A 22882-nucleotide genomic window follows, 5' to 3' on the forward strand; every position below is an offset into this window, starting at 1 on the left:
GATCCTCTGCTTTACAAGGAAATCCCATAAGGAAAAGGGCTTTGCTTTGTTGGAGAGCTCTTTATATTACAGTTGAAGAGCGGTAAAAAGTTGTTCCTGGGATGTTTCCTTGGAACTCACAAATAAAGACTTGTGGTGGGTTCTGCCTCTGAGCTACTATGTGGCATGCCATCTGAAACTGTAGTTCGTGTGTATTCCAACTTCTTTTGTTTGTCCAGCTTCCAACCTCAGAGATATTCCAGACAGTAAGGTATATATAATGTTCCTGATCTTTTCTTTTAAAAATATGTTTGTATGAATTCCTATTTTGTCGAATGATGTTATCACTAAGCAAGAATCTAGGATTTCTGACTACCAAGTTCAAGTTAGGCTATGAACTTCCCAGCACTAGGCTATGATGAAGACCTCATGCTCAATGTTTGCTTAGACATTCCATCCAGACAGAAATTATTATTCCAATTCACCTCTTTACCCAGCCTATGCCTAAGGAGCTTTGCAAATGGCATCTACTCACAGTAAGATACTATTGCTGCAACCATTACCTCTAGAGATGCAGAAATTACTCACCTTGCCAGTTTCCCCTATGTCCTATCCAGTTCCCTGAGAAATTTCACTAGTATTTCTACAAACTCGACTTAACACTAGATGGCAAAGACAGCCTTACCTGAACCAAGATCTTGGAACTCAATCAGTCTCCCAGCAGATAAGCATTTGCTATTCATTGCAATACAACCCCATTGAGTAGACATGTGCAGGTGTGGAAAGATGACAAGATACCTACATGCAGCCTGTGCACATTGAGATGGAGTAGGTCTGTCACCCAGGGACCTAGATATGGGACTAGAGTAACAAAAGATTTTCAAAGGGCACAAAAACCTGGCACTTTTATTTCTATTGAAGGGAGAGCTCCATGTCATCCCACCTCTGCCATTTAAAAAAGTTTTTTGCTTTCTTCACTCAAGCAGAAGACAGCAAAGAGAGCTGCTCACTCTACTACTCAGCTATCCATGCTTGACTCAATTATTGCATGGACTGGAAAAGCTTGCATGGACCTATTTTTTTCTTTTTAGATTCAAAAATGAATGGGAGGCAATTTTAAATAATAGTTTCTTTAAAGGAAAAACATGTTTAACAGATTAAAAAGTGATTAGAAGTTCATATCCCTGGGAAGACAGAATAAGAGGAGTATGTTAATATTTCTAGAGGAAAGATTTTTGCATTTGGATTAATATAAGAGATAACTTGAATCACAAAGATTTCCTTGAACCCTGAGGCAGATTTTTTAAGGAGACTGCAGCTATGGGTAGGAGTATCTGCTTACTTTTGCTTCTTGTTCCAGTGAAAAGTAGGTCTCTTCAGGCTGATATTCAGCCAATGTACATGGGACAGTCGTATCAGTTTAAAGATATTAAAAAACTTCTGTACCAGTAGGTAAATAAGCACTGCCAGGAGCCCCCTAAGTGATCACCTGTCACCCAGGCCACCCTGATTCCTCTCATATCACCTAGACTTCCCCACAGTCTAGTAATAATGGATTGACCTCCCCTGACTAAGACATCTTATCCCAGGTGACACATCTTAACCTTTGTATTTGAAACTGATGCAACTTAGCAGGAGACAGGAGTAGGCATGACAATGGAAGAAGCCTGTAACTGTCTAATCAGTCTCTTCCAGTAGCTTGGAGGCAGAACCCACCATAAGTCTTTATTTGCGAGTCCCAAGGAAATACCCCAGAAACAACCCCTTTACCTCTCTTCAACTGCAATATAATGAGCTCTCTAACAAAGCCCAGCCTTTCCCTTGTGAAATTTCCTTGCAAAGCAGAGGCTCCATGGGTAGGATTGATGCCTATGGAATCCACAGTGAAAATAATGACTGGGGATTCATAGCATCACTCTAACACACATGCCCAGCATGGCACAGCAAGGGGGTCTCCCAGACCCTGCTCTAATGCTAAGGTTCTGTGTACAATTCTGTTTGGTTGCCTATGCCATGCTGGTGTTTGAATATTTTGAACATCATTCCTGATTCCCCAATATTATCTCCGTGACTTAAGGCCATTTTTATAGGCAGAATCAGCCAGCTCACCAGAGGACCCCTAGTAGATTTTATTGCTCTCATATAGGCTAAGTTCAATTGGTAAAATAAGAAATTAATATGGAAAATGTTAGCAAGATTAACTTGAGGACAATTTTTATAAAAGTTAAGGAAAGCATTTCCACTTTAAAAAATATCAACAAATAGTGTGAGCTGCAATTATTGTCAGGTGTTACAATACTGTCAGATTGAAAAAGATAAAAACTGATAGAATTATGCTAGCTATTTGTATATTCACTATGCCATATCCTGTAGGGGTAGGGGGTAATTTGACAGTATATTAGGCACCATCCATGCCCTCAGAGTTTTTACCGATACGTTTCAGCAGGGAGAATAGCAAGGGCACCTAGATAGCTATTAATACAAGATAAAATGCTAATAGCCATTTAGAGAATCACATTAGTGCTAGGTATCTCTTAGAGAGGTACAGAGTCAGAATACTTTCTGTGGTACAAGAGAACCTCCGGACTGGAAAATGTTCAGTTCCTGGGAAATAAAATGGGGGAGGGGTCCCTTAGAGAAAACCAGATTATCCTTGTGATGTTAAATTAGTACTGACTCTGCAATGAAGAATAATATTTAATGCTACAAACCCTGACTATTAAAGAAAAACTTATTGAAGTCAGAATTATGCAGAACGGACCATTGCTGGATTCCTTCTGCTCCTATGATGGAAATAAATTGGATAATTTCAATTCCTTTATCATCCCATATAAATTATATTTGCTAATAGAATGCAAATATCATTGGTAAAGAAAGAAGAGCGGAGATGAATCATTATAATGAATGTTGAAATAAAGAGCATCAGATTCAGAAAGCTACATTACTATATCACCTAAATAAAACCAACCAGGATTTCCCACTGCAAACAGTCTTAGGCCTTTGTGTATAACATGCTTGTTAAAGTGCAGTGACTGGAACACTGATTCCCCCTGGGTAGTGCTGTAGTTGGTAGTGCTGTTGCAGAGGCTTTCTGGAAACCCAACAAAGTTCTTCTGTTGAGGTTCTCTTAGCCACTTTGAGTAAAGTTCATCCCTCATGACTCATTGGTATCCATTGGCTTTCTTTGTTTCTGAATAGCAGTCTCCTGCCCCAAACTTCCTACCACCAGCTGGAATGGGAAGGGTAATGCAGAAGGATGGCATGTCTTGTACCATTCCCAACCCACTCACCTTCCATTCTCACCTTGGGATCTCTGGCACTTGCCAAGTGACTTCCCTGTGTGGAAAGCTCATAGGGATTGAAGTTGCATCTGTGGGTGGTAGGGAAGGGTCTCTCTAGTTGTCAGACAGCAGATTCAGCTTATTCTTTTGCCTCATTCACTGAATCAGTTCTCACTGAGTACCTACTACCTGCCAAGCGTAGCCCCTTATATTATCTTTATTCCCAGAAGTCTGTCTGCCTTTCCTTTCGCCACGTGGTTTGACCAATTCACTGGCAATTCCAGAAATGCATCAACCTCAATTCTCTCCTCTGATGAGCTTAAATGGAATTTAATAATCCCTGCTCAATTGTCTTGCAACTCTGTCATATGGATAAAGGCTATGGACTCTAGGTTAGATTGTAAGCATCAAATTAATTTTACTGCAAAGGTCAGGCTGCTCTCCTGGTGTTCTGTTGTGCTTGAAGGTTAATCACTACATGCTTAACCAAAACCTTCCTTTCTGAGCTGTATTCAAAACAGATTTCAAGATACAGCCAGATTGAAAACCAGATATTTAGAGGTAAAAATTTGTGTACTCTGACCCCCAGGAAGTAGCAAGTAGCTGCACAGATTCCATGTGTATATACAACACATCACCATTTCTAGGAGATGATGGGCATTAAGCTTAGCACTGCTTGCTCCCAAAGCAAATGTATGCTCGTCTTTTCTACCAAGCTGCTCATGTCAGAGTAAAGAAATATTTCTTCCCAAATGACTTCTAAGGTTGCTTCTCTGAGAAGTGCTGCTTCTGGAGAAGCAAGACCTATCACTGAAGTTTAGCTGAAAAAAGACATAATCATATTCATATAATGGCAGACACCTCCATCCTGGTTCCCTTTAACCTTCATCTGTCTTCCTAATATACTGCAGGCTCTCTCATTCCAGCTCACCTCTTAGGCCAACCCTGTTGTGAGTTCATGCGTTCCTTATAAATGTGTCTAATATACTCATCTGTTCAAGTTCTGTAAGTAACAGACATGTAATAACCTGCCATTTATACTCCTGGAAAAATCCAAAGACGGACTCTGACACTATAAAGTCACATCTAGGCTACTGTTAGGGTTACAGTTCCTTGAATCTATAGGGGCTGGGGTCACACACAGAGTTCTTATAGCATGATAGTTCCTTTAGGCATAATTGTTGTCTTTTTCAAATGTCCTAAAAAGAGATAGCAATTGCCAGTTTTCTGTTCCAGCGAATAGATCCTATAAAAAGAAATGCAATCAGCTTGCAATTCTAAATTTTATTATTCACAATGAGAAATTTACAAGTAAATCACCAGAAGCTCTGTATACTGTGGCTCATTACAAAGATCAGCTTCCACCCGTGACAGTAACACTGCTGACCCACTGTGTCCAGGACAGTATGTGTGTGCAGTGGTAGAGTTCTCTAGAGCCATCCACAGACAAGGCAAAGTGAGGTGTGTAGCCTGTGGCTGTGGAGCAGAGGAGAATGGGAAGTGAAGTTGTCTTAAGAAGGCATCATCTGGGACACTGTGAACACCAGCAATGATGCTAAAATGATCCGAAATGCTTTTTGAAGGCAAGTTCAAGCCCTCCCTGCAGATATCCTATAAGTGGGATAACATTCTATCTGGACAAGCACACAAGTCAAATGCCTTAATTGCTGAAACAGAATGACAGCTTGGCCACTTTGTATGTCTTAATAGCTAAAATGTGTGACTCGCTCTCTTCAGCCCACAACACAGACTATCTGACTTCTATATGCTCACCAGAGCACTCAATCTTAAATCAGTTGCCCTCTAGTTCTTAGATGTATATAGCGACGTGCCAATCAGGAGTACTTGCCTAAGAAGCACTGTATCCAGGGAAGCAGGCCCTGTCAGTGGAGTTTGGTTCAAAAATGACATGATCATATTCAAATAATGGCAGACACCTCTATCCTGGTTCCCTTTAATGACATCTGTCCTTCTGATTTATGTAAGTTTCCTCTTGTTCATCTCCCTTGGCCACCCCTGTTGTGAGTGCATTTACTGCTGATGGAAATGTCTAATATGCTTGGCAGTTTAAGTCCTACCAGTAACATTCATGTGGGAATGTGCCAGCAACCCATCTTTTCCTCTAACCAGTAGGACAAACCAGACTTGTCACTCTATACTTTGGCCTTCTGTAGACTCTTGTTTGGTCTTTATTTTGTGTGTGAATTTGTCTACACCCAACCCCAAGTAGATGCTAAGCTCTCTGAGGAAAGAGCTTCAGTCTTCTCAGAGTCCTCTGCCTCTCCTGAGTCCCTCTAAGCCATTAACAAATAGCACAACAGGGGCTCAGTAAGTACCTGATAGTTCATTTATAAATAGAAAATATTACCCTCAATGGATTATGCTGGTTTCTTAACTGAGATGTCCTCTTTTTTTCTTCTCAGAAGTAAGCTTTTACTCTAAGCTTGTATTATATTCTGCCAGAAGTAAACATGTCTTCTGTGGGTCTGTGTTGCAAGCTGCAATCAGATTTTCCAAATGCAGTGGCTTAAGGATTATTTGCTTTTCACTATAGCCGAGAGAGTGAGAAAAACCCTGACCCATTGCATTCCATAGGTGCTGTCATCATGGAAAGAGCAGACTGAAGGCCTTTACCTCTTTACCTTGGCTCCCTTTATAAGCCAGATTCTTTGATGGACCAGGGGGGCCACCTCTGCTGATTTTCACTTAACCTCTCTCCTTGTTTTCCTCAGAAAAGCCCATCAATATTGACCTGCTTTCCAGGGATGTTTGAGGATATAATGCTGATAAGAAAACACTCTCTCTGAGAGAATATTGATGACAGTTGTTTTGTAGCCACAAAGGGAGAGGGCACTCGGCAGTAATTGGGGGCCATGTTTAGCCACCCAGCCACCCATTATCGTTAGTACTCGGATTGATTCTAATGCATCATAATAATGCAGCTTGTAATCCACATGTAGAGGGGTAATGTATTGTCGGGTGGTGATTGTTAGTAATAGCAAGCTGTTTGAACATATTCAGAACATAGTTGTACACATCTCTTTGTTTCTCTTCCTTCCTTTGTTTGCAAGTCTAATTTTTTACCCTTGTGCCTATCCTATTTTCTCCTTTTACGCTGCATATTATGGTATTTTTTTAATTCTTTTTAAAGATAAAAGCTTAGTGTCCCCATGAGCAGCTAGAACACAGGACCCTAATTTGAAAAAGGAGTTTAAGTAGCCAAGTGCAGTTTGAGAATGGTGGTGGATTTTATCACTCAGCTTTATTAATGGACCTCATTCCCACTGTCTTGCGTTTCTTTCCCTAATGCATTTTTATAAAAGCTCTTGTCTCTCCTATTAACCCCTTTGGCTGGTGTTAAGTCATTCCTGGGCATGTGTTGCCATAGCTGCAGCCGCCACTCAGCTGGAGCACCCATGCTAGTCCCTTCAGAGGCCATGTGGGCTTGCCTGCATGTTCCAGGCGTCAGCTGTTAGGCGGAGGGCAAGAGCCTTACAACCTGAAAGGTCAGACAGCCTTTCCTATGTGTTTAAGCCCTGTCTGTCTTTTTTTCTTAGCAGCGGATGGGCATGTGGCTGTCCAGCCTCAAGGCTGGAAAACGTGTGGGAACATTACCAGCATTCTTCTTCCCTAACCCCCTCCTGGGCACCCAAGCAAGTAGCCTAACTCCATATTCAAAAAGATGATCAATATTTTCCTTCTGTTGTTCAAAACTCTTCCTTCAACACCTGAGGCAGCTATAGGGAATTGTGCACAACTTGCGTCTGTTCACTGAAATAATTGCCAGCAGTTTTATGGAGCGTCTCTTGTGTGTGTTTTTGCGCATTTACAGATTTGATTATATCATTTGCAGAATGGAAACGTGGCTTTCCACTGCTTACTCTCATTTCTCATAGATCTTCAAGGAGAGACCCCTTTAAAAACAGAATGGAAATGACATGCAAATGGTTATGCTAATAGCACACAGGCAAAAGTCAGGACCTTCAGAAGGTTCCTCAGGCGCAAACTGATCAGGTGATGAGCACATCTTGCATACATTTTTATTTGAGTTACCAACCTACACTGTCCTATGAGAAATGATTAGGAAGAGAAAATGTTAGATGCCTACAATGTGTGACTACTTTCTGCCCTGGGCTCCAGCACTGACGTAGACCAGAGCAGACACAACTCCCTCACATGCAGATTGGGCAGATACAGTGGGATTTGAGGAAGATGTTTGAAGTGGGGGGGAAAGTTTCCACATGGACCAGTAATCAAGCATTGGAAAATAAGTTTTAATTTTGTCTGTGATATGCTGGCTTTATTACCAGGCAGCTGGCAAGGATAAATCTGTGGATTAGCTTCAAACTTAGAAAATTCATAACCATTTAGTTGTTTACCTTGACTTTAATAGAACTGATATGTCATCAACAGCAGCAGAACAGCAACATCATTCACTTACCTTTATATAGTATTTTACAGCATTCAAAATACTTTTCCAATTGATACCCCTTGTTTAACCATCTCATCAACCCTGTAAGATCAGTATTATTGTTTTCCACATTTTTGTGATGAGGGAACCCAGGCCCAGAGATATTAAGTGACTCGCCTAAGTTACATAGCCAGCAAATAGCATGGCCTTCTGACTCCAGACCCCAGAGGTACCCATGCTAGGCAATACTCACAGGTCTCTGTCACCCTGCTCTGGAGCCTGCTGCTGCCTCCATATTCCCTAATTACCTCTGAACTTCTGGGTAAACAAATTAAGGCCCATGTAGGGATTCATTTAAAGAACCCAAGGAAAGTAGCCATGTTACAAAATAATTACTGCCTTTACATATGAATTCACTGCTAACTGATATCTTTGGCACTGATGTTTGTTCCTAGTTCACTATTCCACTAGCTGGGTGGAGGAGGGGTGGTATGAGAGACACCAAAAGGAAGATAGGTAGAGAAAGAGAGAGAGAAGGAGTAAGAGAGGGAGAGGAGGAAAGGGAGATGGGTGGGACAGGAATATGAAAGAAAACAGCACAGAAAGCTCTTGGCAACTAAAGAATCCTTTAGAAATTAAGATAAAACATTTTTGAAGAAACAGTATCAACATATGTAGTAGAACTATAAAGATAAGCAAGGAATGATTAACATGAAATTCAAAATGGTGCTTATCTTTCAGGGGAGATGGAACAGATTAGGGAGTGGAACATGGTGGACTTTAAAGGTAATAGTTATGCTCTCTTTCTTACTGCATGTTGGGCATACAAATTTCATTGCATTGTTTTTTTTTATACTTTACACTTGTATCTTATAAATTTTCCTGTGTACCTACTCAATATGTAATCTAAAAAAAAATAGAAAAAGACACTGTGAGTCAGTGGAAAAAAATAGGATTTGATATACAGAAGTTAGCTTTACATTTTCAAGGAAGATAGCCACTCTTGTTAACTAGGTGCACGTTGGTAGAAACCTTAGCCAATTGGCTCTGATGATGTCTCCCAGTGACGGTTAGTTTCTGAAGAAGTGATTTGCAAAGAGGGCATGCTTTACCAGAATTTTCCTGGGTCTTTGAGTATTTCAGCTGCCTTGCCCATCACCTCACCTCCTTTCTAACAGTGAACTTCTAGCTTCTTAAACAGAAAAGAACAGTGGCATGGTCACTTGGGAATTTGAAGTTAAGTGCTTGAACTGTAACCATGGATTTATGGGCTGTTATCCAAAGACTTATTATCTTTATGACTTTCCTTGGTGTTGGACCTGACAGAGAATGCAATGAACTGGTGGGCTTGTGTACTTATTTTTATCACCCGTTGGTTTCTCCCTGGCCAATCTAGTCACACTGTAAGCACAGGCTGTCAGGAATTACAGCTTTTCTTCCATGTGGAAATAAGTGGATAAGCAAATACTCCCAGCCTGATTTTCTTTCCAATTCATTATTTACAGGGAATTCACCCTTTGTAATCATTTTCAAATCAAATTTACTCTACCAATCCCTGTAAGGTTTACTCTGGAGATCATCACTAGCCTAGATGCCTTTTATTTTTTAACAGCTTATGTCTCCTCTATGTTAATGCCAATTAAAAAAACACACACACACACACAAATAGATTAAAGGTGATGTCACTAGTGGCCTAGAGATTCACTCAGGAAGAAAATTTAAGTTACAGCAGAAATGGATAAAAGAAAGTCAATAACTCACATGTGTTTGCTATTTGAACTACTGTTGCTGTATTAAAATATTCAGAAGAGCTGTTGAATTAAATGGGGCAAAATACATCATATATAGGATAGATTTCAGTAAAGGCACTATTATTAATACTGTCCCAGAATCACAAACTGCCAACCAAATTTACTTGCATATGTATTGTTCCCGGAGTATGCTGATACAGTGGGTGTCCTGTGCCCAGCTGTCATGGAGGTCACTGCCATGGCCATAATCTCCCTTTGTCTTGTTAGAAAGCTGTCTGTGAAGAGCAGGTTCTTCCCCTGCCTACCCCCTTCCTTCCCAATCTTGTCATGGATAATTGAGCCACAACACTAAGTAATTCTGGCTTTCCTCCACCACAGATGGGGGGATCAGGAGAGAGAGCACAGATACAAATATCATCCATTATTTTAGAGAAAAAAAGCAAATAGGTTTTGGCAGCAGGTCTGATGGGTTGGGGGTATATACAGTGGAGTTGGGTAAAACGGGAAAATCTTTTGAGGATTTTATTAGCAGTACCACTTTTAGAGAATGCATCAATCAGACGAGAAGAATACAAATTAATCCCACTTTTTTTTTTTTTGGCACTGTTCTTGGTAAAGAACTTGTTAAAGAGAAACAATCTTGTCCTTTTTTTGTTGTAAATATATTCCCTACTGTTAGGTTGGTGCAAAAGTAATTGCTGTTTTTGCCATGACTTTTAATCGCAAAACTGCAATTACTTTTGCACCAATCTAATATTGTTAATGGCTGGTTTCTGTACTGGTACTTTCATATTCTTTTCACCTGAAGAAATTATAACACTCCCCTCTTTCCTTACCCCCAATGGCCCCTGTTTTTCATAAGATATCAGAGGTGATGCCCACCATTGTTAGTATATTGATAATAATTACTAGTATTCTACAAGCATTTACTAAGTTAGGCACCACGATAGATCTGTTTTGCATATTTTCTCCTTTAATCTTTGCTATAGCCCTATAAGATGGGTACTATTATTATCCCATTTCTCAGATGTAGAAAATGAAGCACAGAGACATGAAATCACTTGCCTAGCATCACACAGGTAATAAATGGTGGGTCAGGATTTGAACTCAGATCTAATCCAAAGATTATGATATTAACCACTGTTATAACCCTGTTTTGTTTTGTTTTTTTTCTCTTCATTCAGCATCACTCAGCATTAAGGGTTGAGAGTTTGTCATGCTTGGTCTAGCCAAATGCATGCTAGTGGTTGATGGGAATGTGTTATGGTTTTCAAAAAAAAAAAATCAGTTATTTTGAAGCATGAAGGGTAGTGAAGATTATGTGAAGGTATATATAATAAAATCTATTGTCTTTTGATTATTTGTCAAATTGAAGTGGAGTTTGAAAACTCCAGTTAGGCTGCTTTGCAGAGGTAAAGAAGCAAGAAAGGGGCCAGAGCTGCTGGCCCAAGGCAGAGCCATTAGTCACTGCCTCCTGCGGCTGTATGTGTATATATAGCATTGCCCTTAATATCTGAGGACGGCCCTGCTGAGGCAGCTAGTACTTCAGCCAAAGGTCCCATTAACAGCAGGATTTAACACCTGACTTATTTATAGTCATCATGGCCAGGGTCCTACCCCCCCACCAACTTAGACTATGGCCTTGTAGTTAGTGACTTGCACAGCAAGTCAACAATACAGTCTAACACCCATCCTCTCAGAGTCAACCTACTGGGAATACAAAATGACTCCAGTTGTTCCACATTCTACTTTTAGAAGACAGAAATCATAAGGAAATTGACATGGAAAATATTCTCCACTCACTCCCATTTCCTTAAACAAGAACAATTTCCATTCTAGGTTTTAGACTTAGTACAAATACAGCCTTATTCTGTATCTTTTAAGATATTTGTAGTACCATGACAACCATCTGATCATTGGCTTGGTTTTCAAAACTCAGTCTAAAGTCACTTCCTTCAGCTTCACATCACTTTCTCAGTGTTCCTCTCCCTCCTCCACCACCTCCTCTCCTTAGCACCATCCTAGCGGGGGGACTGTCTCCCCCTTCTTCATATCTCTGTTTAGCCATTTTCAAACTGCACAGTATTTTTTGTGTTTATATCTGCCACTCACTAGTCTATGAGCCCATCAAAGGTCAGGAAAACATGTAGTTTTCACCTGGGTACCACCACATAGTATATGGCTTTCACAAGTTTGTTAAATTAATACTCAGAATGTATCTCATAGCCTTGCAATAACTTCACTCAAAGATTCAGGTACAGCTAGCACGTATTGATTATCTATGTTGTTTTCACCACAACCCTGTGAAAGGGTGGCATCATTCTTATTTGTAGATAAGAAAACTGAAGTTCTGTGTTTCTCAAATTTGTACTAAGAGTTACCTAGGGTACTTGTTCAACAGTCAGAGTTCCCAGTGCCACCCAGGTAAAAACCTCAGCAACTCTGGAAATTGGCCTATTTAGCAAGCACCCAAAGTGATTCTGATGCACAGGTTTGGAACGTACTTTGACAAACACAGGTGTTATTGCTACATAGTGAGTAAATGGTAGGGCCAGAGTTCAAACTAGCCCTCCAAACTCCAGATCTTGTTCATGCTATATTTATCCTTGTCATACTCTATTTTCTATGGCAAGGAAGTGGAATGAAACACATTGGAAAGATTTTCAGCAACAATGGCAACAGCAAAACAGCTTGTGGCTTAGCCCCAGAAATAGTGTTTTTGGTTTTTTTTTTTTCCTCCAGGAGATTTTGCCAGACTTCCAAGAGCATAGCAGCAGTGTTGCCAAGTCACCTTTACGCAACTTGCCTTGGGAAAGTACAGATCATAGAGCTTTGGGAACTTACAAAGTTTATGCCTCTGTTTTTCTTTCTCCATCTCCTCCCCCACCAGCAGCCATGCCATTAACTTAAAGAGTATGCTCAGTACCTGAAATGTAGTTAGTTGATTGGTTTAAATGTTAAGATTTCTAGTTGAAAACCAGTAACTACAATTTCTGGGGTCCTGACAGTAATATTTATGTGTTTTTATTTCAAAACCGGGAAAGAATTGTATGACTTAACAAGCAATTACTGCAGATGTTAAAGGAGCTGTGACAGGTAGCATTTTTTGAAGCCTATGTATGCTTTTTTGTGTTCTTTATCTAAATATTAGGTGAGAAAATGTGGAATAAATGTGATGATGTAATCCTAGACTAGAGGACAATAGTCAACCATTCACTCTAGACCAAGGTAACATTAGTTCACTGGTATCTGAGAAGTCCATGAAGCCAGGGGGTTGACAATTACAAACTGTAGTCCAGAAAGGCCCTAAAAGAGCCTCTCTAGGGGAATCAGTCATACTCTTAGCAGCTGAGGAAGCCCTTCCAGAACCCCTCAGTCCAATCTCAACCTATTCTCCTGGCTCAATTTGCCTAAAAACCTTGAACTGACAAGTACTGTCCCTGTGATTCTTCAGCCCATGCCAGCCCACCCTGAAATTACAAAAGAAGCCCTTGGCTGCAGCTTGAAAATTCCCCACAGGGCATCTGAATGATTTCTTCCTTGCCAGAAAAAAAAGAAGGGAAAGATAAAAGAAGTCGGGTTAAAATCATGATCAAGTACTTGCTGTGTCAGATATTGGGCTCAGCATTCTCAGTGATGGTATATAGCTCAGTGGTTAAGCATGTTGTCTCTGGAGCCATACTTCCTGAATTTGAATCTGATCCAACGTTAACTATATCTGTGGCCTTGAGCAACTTGTTAACTTCTTTGTGTTTCATATTCCTTGTCTACAAAATGGGTATAATGATAAATATCACTCGTCTCACAGAATTGTTGTGAGGATCATATTATATAATACTGTTAGTGCTGGAAGTATCCAAGTTACCAGTGGCAAATCCATACAGGTCTGCAGCAACTTCAGTTCTTGCCTCTTCAGAAGAAAGACTTCGACTGAGGGGCATAAGACAGAAGAAGAGACCTAGGCAAATTTTAGTAGTAATGAAAGTTTATTAAAAAACTTTAGAGCAGGAATGAAAAGAGAGTAAAGTACACTTGGAAGAGGGCCAAGTGGATATCTTGGAGGTCAAGTGTCCTGTTTGACCTTGGACTTAGGGTTGTATATGCTGGCATACTTCCAGCATCTTGTGTCCCATTTCCCTTGATTCTTCCCTTAGGGTAAGCTGCCTGCATGTGCTGTAGCCTGCTAGCACTTGGGAGGTTAGCATGTGCAGTGTGTTTACTACAGTTGTATGCATGCTCACCTGAAGCGTTTTTCCCTTTTCCAGTGGAATGCCCCTGGAAGGTCATATATCAGTTAAACTGTGCCATTTTGTCTCTTAATGCTCATGCTCGAGCCCACTCACCTAATACCAGAGATTTTATTAGAAAGCATACAATCACCAGTTCCAGGTGTTTTAATTTATTGGGAAAGTACCTTTCCCTGGTGCTATGATCAATTATTTTAGAGAGGCAGTGTGACAACTGCCTGATTATCACCTGATAGTCACCTGACATTCCTGGTGGGGTTGGGGGAGCCCTCTCCTGCCCCACTCATGCCTGGCTAGTTACCTATTCTAATAATACCTGCAAAGCTTTAAAACAGTGTTTAGCAAATAATAAGCATTTAATCAATATTGGGAATCAACATCATTGTCATTATCTTAGTATATGAAAGATAGGTATCATTATCCCCAGCTACAAGTGAATAAACAGGTTAAAAAGTTTGTAGAACTTGCCTAAAGTCATACAGCTAGTCAGGAGTACAGCCGAGGTTGGATTTTAGATCAACTGGCTCCACATCCTGTATTCCTTCTACTATATCTTGTTGCCTTCATAAATGTAGGGTATGTGCTGTGAATTCCTCGGAGAGGCACATGCCAAACTCTGTGGCTTTCTTCTTCCTCACTATACCACCCCCTCACTCCACCCTCACTGCAACTGCCATCTAGAGGGCTGGCCTGGTTCCGTGACTTTAAATTGATCTAATTTAAATATTGAACATCTTGATAACTGCTCCAATACAGAGGTGGCTGTCTTCAGGACCCTCTAGCTTATAGACTAGAACAATGAATCTTCCAGGATGACGTTTAGTTTGTGAAAGCACCCTCTACCCTGAGATTCTCATCTGTATACATTGAGGATCAAGCTGCTGTCTTCCAACTCCCACCCTGCCACACTCAACTCATGTGAACATAACTACCTACTATGTAGGCCAGCATAAAGACCCTTTCCTTGCCTCACTTTGCCTTCCCTTCCCTTATCTCCCTTTGCTTTCTCAAAAAAGAATATGTTATGACATCTTAATTCTCTTGAGTGATTCTTTGATCCATCCTGCTTGTCTAATAGCATCATCTCTCTCAAGCCATCTGGGAGCCTTGTGTTACAAAAGCCCCTGTCACTTCTCTCACTTGCATCACCATGATGCAAACTGTGGCATCACTTGACAGCCGCAACAGGAGGGACTGTGGCCTGTGCCTGGGGCTTCAGTGCATTGCTCACAAACAACAATGGATTGTTAATTTTCAAGGAAAATGAAGAGAGACTCAAAATAAAACCTGCACTGCCACAATATATTGCTTCGTGAGCCATAAATACTAAGCAAAAGATAAAGCCTTGAGCCCTAGACTTAATGCAGACCCCAAATGTGATTTATTCTGCTGTTTCCTTTCCCTTAGGCATAGAACAGAAAACACAATGTTATTCCTTGGTAGGACACCCAACCCTGCCCCTGTGTCATAATCTTTCACAACAAATTCTTCTTGAGTGCCTACTGTATGTGAGGTCCTATGTGATATGCCACAATGAGATTTCCTTCTATGTTTGGTGCAAGCATTTTCTAAATGTCCTTTCTGTTTCCATTGTCATGCTGTGCCTAATGCTATTTCCAAGACTATTCTCAAACAGCAACCCGTCAGCCTTCTGTTGTACCTGGACTCCCCACCACAAGGGTCATTTCCTTGATGTGAAGCATAGAGGTAACCGTGCTGAAAGTGTTAATAGATTCTTGAGATGGGGTCAGGGAGGAGGGTTTGATCAGATTAGTCTTAATTGCACAGTAGTATAAGGGAGTAGGGTAGGGCATAAACTGTTTATGTTGGAATTGCCTATACGTGTGATAGATGGGAAAAGATTGTGGAAGAAACCGGGGGTGAAAGATGTTTTCCAGTAAGAACGCACAAAAATTGCTACAGTAGAGCAGGATTTCTCAACCTCAGCACTATTGACATTTTTGGCCAGATAATTTGTTCTTGTAGGGGGATGTCCCATACGTTGTAGGATGTTTTGCAGCACCCCTGGCCTCTACTAGATGTCAGTAGCAACTACCTGCTGCCAGGTATGACAATCAAAAATGTCTCCGGATATTGCCAAATGTCCCCTGGGGGGCAAACTTAGCACTGCAATAGAGGACATTGAGAGCACCCATCTGTATAATGATAAAGCCCTCAGCTCAAATATTCTGCAACTTGATGAATCCCCTAGTTTAGTAGGGCATAGTGGTCAAGAGCATGAATTGTGGAGCCAGACTGCCTGGGTTTGAATCTTGGCTCCACTGCAAGATAGCTATATAACTATGGATAGCTTGCTTAGGTTCTCTGTTCTGTTACCCCATCAGTAAAATGGGAATAATGGAAGGACCTATTTCATAGGATTGTTGTGAGTTTTAAATTAATATACATAAAGTGCCTAGAACAGTGTGAGGTACATAGTAAGCATTATATAAATGTTAACTCTTATTAGTCTTATTATAATTGCTATCATTAAAATTACTCAGAAAACTAAACACCACATGTTCTCACTCACAAGTGGGAGTTGAACAATGAGAACACATGGACACAGGCAGGGGAACATCACACACTGGGGCCTGTTGGGCGATGGGGGTCAAGGGGGCTAAGGGAAGGATAGCATTAGGAGAAATACCTAATGTAGATGATAAGTTAATGGGTGCAGCAAACCAGCATGGCATGTGTATACCTATGTAACAAACCTGCACGTTCTGTACCTGTATCCCAGAATTTAAAGTATATATATATATAAAAAACTATTATTCGCCATTTATCTGAATCCTAGTATATTCTGGAGGCCTGTTGTCCCATGTCCCACTCTCTCTCTTTCTTTTTTTTTTTTTTTTTTTTTGCACTGGAGTGCAGTGGTGCAATCTCAGCTCACTGCAACTTCCGTCTCCTGGGTTCAAGTGATTCTCATGCCTCAGCCTCCCAAGTAGCTGGGACTACAGGCATGTGCCACCACACCCAGCTAATTTTTATATTTTTAGTAGACATGGGGTTTCACCATGTTGATCCAGCTGGTCTTGAACTCCTGACCTCAAATGATCCGCCCACCTCGGCCTCCCAAAGTGCTGGGATTTACAAGCGTGAGCTACTTCGCCCAGCCAAGACCACTATCTCCTTTCTGCAGAAATGACTAGAGAGCTAAGTTCACAATTCAGGACCACACAATGCAAAGAGATTTTAGATGGCTATGGGTCTATAAAATAGGCTATGCAAGTAAGCCCCACTTTGTACAGTTGCTGAGTTCTTATAGTGTTGTTCTCTTATCTAAAAACACACTACTGGCACTTACTTTGAGCTAGTCACAGTAAAGGATACAAAAGTAATGTTCCCTGGCCTCAAGGAATTAACAAATAGAGCTGCTACATGGACTTTTATTTTAGTAAATTTAATTACTTAAATTCTCTAAGAAATTTCAGTTCCTTCTCATAAGTGAAGAGTTTCTCAGTAATGCTATCTCCTCATCCTCAAATTTATCTTCCTTGAAGTTTGTGTGTCTGTAATTATGAATTTCTTACATTATCAGCATGTAAGGATTATAATACTTCAAATTGTCACCATTTTATCTTCCTTTCTTTTTCCATTTAAAATTTTTGTCTAACATTCATCCCTCAAAAGAAACCCTCCAAAAAAGATTTTATCTTAATACAATAATAGAGTAGTATCCTGTTCTGAATAGCTTGACACCTGCTTCTGGTGGAAAGAATGTCTGTGGAGGACTGTTTTGTATACTAATATATTTCCTCATGTATTTTTTTTAAATAGTTGTTGAACATCTCTTCTATGTCAGACACTGTGTCTAGGTACTAGGAATAATGAGGAATAAGTGATTTCTGGGGAGAGACAGACATGGAAAAAGATCAGAAAAATATAATGTAGTAAGGGCCATAATAGCAATGTCTTCAATGAGCTAGGAGAACACAAAATAAATGGGCTCTTTGGAAGAGAGTTTAGTGTGATGATTAACACTGTGAGCATTGGCATCAGAGCTGATTGGGCTTATATTCCTGTTCTACCACTTATTAGCTGTGTAATGTTGAGCTGATCATTTAAACTCTCTATGCCTCAGTTTTATTATTCATACAATGTATTCTAGTAATTCATGTATATGCTTGGTTCTCTCAGTAGACTTTGAGCCCCTCAAAGGCTGGGACCACTTCTTCATCATTTATCATAATTATTACCATGTTATTATAGCCATTTACTGAGTGCTCAATATGAGCCAGAAGACATGCTAAATTCTTTACCCACATTATCTAATCTTCAACAAACCTATAAAGTGGATGCTTTCATTATCCTGATTTAATAACTTGCCATTTTTTCATCAAACCCAGTTATTTGCTCATAACACTTACTACAATGTGTAATTATTTTATAATTATTTATTTGTATTTTAATATCTGTCTATTGGATTAGAGTATAAGTTCTACAAGAGCAAGAATGAGGTCTCTGACTCACCCTAATATCCTCAACTTCTACAATACTGCCTGAAACATAGAAAATGTTCAGTGAATGTATGGTAAATATGAAAGGAAGACTGGAAGGCAGGCAGGCAAGAGGAGAAGAAAGAAAGTGAATGAGCACATTATAGTTGCTAAGTAGTAGAGTTAGACTCTAGTCCAGAGCCATCTGACTCCCAAACCAATGCTCTTGATGATTAGATGAGATTTCTTCCTGTGGTTAATAGGCTTTCAATAGATGTTTGTTGATTAAAAAAATAACTTCTCCTGGGTTCAAGTGATTCTTGTGCCTCAGCCTCCCAAGTGATTCTCCTCAACTTTGCACAATAATGTGTAACAAAATTACAGTAAGCATAAAAAACAGTGGATATACACCCAGACATAAGAGAATTGTAGGAGAGTAAATCATCAGAGAAGGAGAGTTTCTGTCTTAATGAAAGAATACAGTTAAAGAGACGGCACCAACATACTGTTGTCCTTGTTTCAAAGGAAATAATATGTGTGTGTGTGTGTGTGTGTGTGTGTGTGTGTGTGTGTGTAGTCTTCAAAATCAAGTAACTTTAGCAGTGATTGACAAGTTAATCAGTGATGCATAAACAATACAGATGGCAGAGATTTGATATTTATAGAATAATACCAAGTTGAAATAGATGATCACTTCTAAACTTTTTATTATTTTTGGTGCTAATGAGCTTATTCCAAAGCGCCATATCTTCAACCAAATTACATAGAAGGCACTTATTCAGAACCAGTCTACAATCTCTGACCTCTTGAGAACTTGTTACACAGCAGAATAGGAAAACCAGCATGGCAGGACATGTTCTTCAGACTTGGGGTAGGTATTCTGAAGACCACTTGACAACCAGTAGCACTCACCTTCTGAATATCCTTGGCTGCTGCCAGTGATTGTCGGATTCAGGGGAAAATTACTAGATATCCATTTCTAGTCTGGAAAGTGGATCAGGCAACAACTTAACTTTTCCACCACTACGTGATAATTCTAAACAGATGCTTAGCACAACATGTTTTGTTACTTTGGACCTTGAATCCAGATTGCTGCCAGAGGTAATCATCTGGGATTTTCCTTTGAAAACAAAATTTCACAAGCTTTTATGTATGATTATGCCAATATGGGAAAAAGATTATAGCTAATGAGATCAAACTGAGTTATTAGCTGGGCATATTTATCCCTGGTTGTAACTAAGTGAATTTCTACAAGTATTCAGTTGTCCTAGAGAAAGAATTGGCTTAGCAATAGTACCATCTCTTCAAGACAATTTGTCATTCTGAAAAGGTATACAAATAATCAATGAGTGTCATTGTATAGATTGCTTATTATTCCCCAGATCAATGTAAATTCATTTTCTTTATTAATTTTCTTTATTAATTTAAATATTTCTTGAATACCTACTTTATACTAGACACTAAACTAGGAAATAAGGAAAGGAAATGCCTAATATCCAGTCCCTGACCTAAAAGAGGCGTGCAGGCCAGCAGAAGGGAGATAAGTACACAATAACAATAATCCAAGGCAGTCAGTGGTAAATGCTCAGTCCTTCTTGCTTCTTGAAATGCTCTTTTTACCCCAATCTTCCATTCACTACCTGGAAGAAAATCCTGTCCCTCCTTAAAGACTCATTTCAAGTGATTCTTTCCCAGCGAATGCTTCCCTGGCATTCCTTCTCTACCCTACAACCAGAAACACATATACCCAATCCCATTCCATCAGCTTTCATTACTCCTCTGTGTTACCACAGCACTCTAGTCATGGTTTTATTACAGTACTTATTATAATAATTTATATTGGATTGTTTATATGTCTGTGTCTCTCACTATATTTTGAATTCTTCCAGAGCGTAAATGAGTTTTGTTCATCTCTGTATTCCTAGTTACTAGCAAAATAACATTGCATATAGTAAGACTCAAAAATGTTTAGTTTGCAGGGAACGAGTGAGAGAATGAGCAAGCGTGAAAACCAAATTCTAGATGAAATGTTATGAGAACACCTCAGAAGAAGTAATTAATTCCAATTAGGTGATTTTGTTGTAGGACATTTTCCTTAGTTCAGCCAAGAGCCAGGTTCTTGTCACACTACCATGAGAGATTAGGCTTGCAGATACTTTGAAGGGTGAGAAAAAAATGGAATTTATTGGGTAAAAAAGGGAAACAGGGACCCTCTGCAAAGCCAGAGTCCTGCTGGTGTGCTTCCTGCCTCACAGATTGTATCCCAGCTTCCACTCAGGAAGAGGAAGGACCAGGCACCTTCCTGCTGCAAACACATGAACTTCCAAGGCCCACCTCAGTGTGCAGGTCAGTGGGAGGTTCTGCCAGGTAGCCCTTCCCAACGTGACCATGTCAGTTTCATAAACAAGGTAGCATTTGAGGTGACCCTTCAAAAATGAGTGAGATTTTGATAGGTGGATATGAGTGTTAGGGTAGGGAAGGGAGATAAGAAGGACATTTAAAGCAGAACTTCTTAAGAATTTAAAAACCACATTCATTGAGGCAAAATAATGCTCTTAATTACACATGTTCCTTATCTGCTCCTATAAACAAGCGTAGCAGGAACTCTACTTGCTACCATTTTAGCAAGCACTGTGAATTACCATACGTTTTGAAAATAGCAATGCTGTGTTTTCCTTCAAAATAATTTAGATCATTGTCTTCCCCCAAACACTTATCCTGCCCTAAATTAGTCTAGAGTTTGGCTAGGTTGGTACATTATAAATTCTCATTCTTTGACTTCAAAATCCTTTACTGAGAAGTGTTCCTGTTTGTTTGTTTGTTTTAATATTTCTTAGGACTGCAGAACCAATGAGCAGCCAAACTGTTGCAAGAAATTATTTTTGGCATTGGGTCACAGTCCTTCTAAACCTACCTATTTCTTCTAGGAGTGGTTCTTCAGCAGTCAGAGAAAATCAGGGTGCAGATTCAATATCTAAAGATATCTTTCAGCTATAACATTCTCTAAAATCTTATCTCCCCTAGCTGGGGGATTGGAAGTCCAAGAAGACTAATTATCATTATGTAAATTCAAAACCCAAAGGATATTCAGTACCCCATGTTTGTTTTCTTGATAATATTTGCAAGGAGGCTGTTTCTAGCCTTTGGATATGCCTTTGTGAGAGAACACTGGAAGTTGATTATTATGACTAAAATTCCTACAGATGGAGAAATCACTAGCTCTGAAATGTGACTTCTGACTGTAGTTAATGAACACTTAGTGCCATCAATTACTGTGTGTATGTGTAGGGGGGATTAAGGGGGAGGAGGCAAAGGCACTACAGAAGAATGACAAAAACTAATATTTCAGAAATAATGTTTTTAGACATTTATATTTGCTTGTTCTGACCAATCAGTGACCAAAATAGCACATGTATAAATAACCCTGGCAAGGGTCATCTCTGATGTTGCCCTGGACTTTAGCAAGCTACTATTAGAACAGAGTTGCCTTCATGGGTTGTAATTGGCTGAAGTAGGTACTGGGAGGTAGGAAAAAAGCCATAGAAAAAATTTTTCTATGGCTATCAGTAGTCAGAGGCAAATTTCCCAAAACGAAAGTCTGTTTGTGCTCAGATGACTCATGAATATATCTCTCCCAACACTGTATACATGCACATGCTTATAAAACCCGTTTCAATGTCTTTGCTTATATCATTCCTGCTCCTGGGATGTCTGACCCCTCTCCTTTACTTATCTAATAACTACTAATCACTCATAACATGCTCTATATAAATCCGGTCCATTCTTTTAAGTCCTATTTTCTCCATGAAGTATTTCCTGCTTACTCAGGCCACAGTAGCTCTGCATACTATAAACTTCAGTAATATTTCTGTTTTAAATCATTGAGTCTTTTGTTGTTTTCTAGTTGTTTAACTGGAGATAGTAAAGCATAGTGGCTAAAAATTATACATTCTGTATGACCTTGGACAATATATTTGACCTTTCAAAACTTCCCTTAAATGTCTCTAAAACTTCTATTAAATGGAGATATAAATAGTCCCTACCTTACAGGTTTGTTCTGAAAGTTAAATAAGAATGACGCATCCTAAGTGAATTACCTGGCATGCAGTAAGTGTTCAGTAGAGGTAGTAATGAGTGGAGGTGGTAATAATGGTAATAATTATCACCATCATCAGCAGTCTCTTCAACTTGATTGTACAACCTTTGAGAGCAGTAACCATGTCTCTGGTCTGCTTTTTTTCATTGTTCCCCTAACCCCCAGAATTGTCATTCAGCTAATTTGATGTCTGCTGATTGTGTGTCCAGCTCTATTCAATAGTACTGCCTCAAAGACATGAAATTATATCAGGAGTATAATTTTCATCTTTTATTGCCAACTACAGAAGCCCTAGGATGTTTTTTCTTGCTTTATATGCATGAGTAGTTTGGATGGAAGCTGCTGAAGTAATCATATGCTAGTAGATTATGAGAAGAATAGGAAACTTCTTAGTCATTCCAAGCTCCTGTGTTGTGTATGCTTGAAAAAAAAAAAGGGAAGAAAGGGAGAGAAGAAAGGAAACGCTTATACTAAAATGCCATCTGGTAAATTGCTTTCAAATTCCTTGACTTCCTGACACTTCAAGCTGTATCGTTTTAACCCTTGTAAGAAACCTGGCATTGAGGCCTTATCCACCACTTGTCCATCCAGCCATTTCTCTAAAAAGTTTGCCAGAATTTATGTTTATAAGTAAACTAGATGCTAGAACCTTAACACAAATTTTGCTTGTCA

General features: G+C 39.7%; 1 protein-coding gene across 5 annotated transcripts in view; it reads left to right on the forward strand.

The window, feature by feature from the left end:
- The window catches only part of ENOX2 (ecto-NOX disulfide-thiol exchanger 2), a 299872-nt gene that overhangs the window by 189622 nt on the left and 87368 nt on the right, over window positions 1-22882 (forward strand). Inside the window, exon 1 of one of the 5 annotated variants that reach the window (XM_012458753.3) lies at window positions 8390-8457. The exons of the other annotated variants lie outside the window; for them this stretch is intronic. Within the exon in view, the coding sequence (XP_012314176.2) occupies window positions 8418-8457 (40 nt within the window). The 5' untranslated portion in view covers window positions 8390-8417. Of the gene's footprint in view, window positions 1-8389; window positions 8458-22882 lie in introns of those variants that run through there. 5 annotated transcript variants of the gene reach the window in all.

This window comes from Aotus nancymaae, unplaced genomic scaffold, assembly GCF_030222135.1.
Source record: "Aotus nancymaae isolate 86718 unplaced genomic scaffold, 86718_ANA_hifiasm-v0.15.2.pri h1tg000004l, whole genome shotgun sequence".
Lineage (NCBI taxonomy): Eukaryota > Metazoa > Chordata > Mammalia > Primates > Aotidae > Aotus > Aotus nancymaae.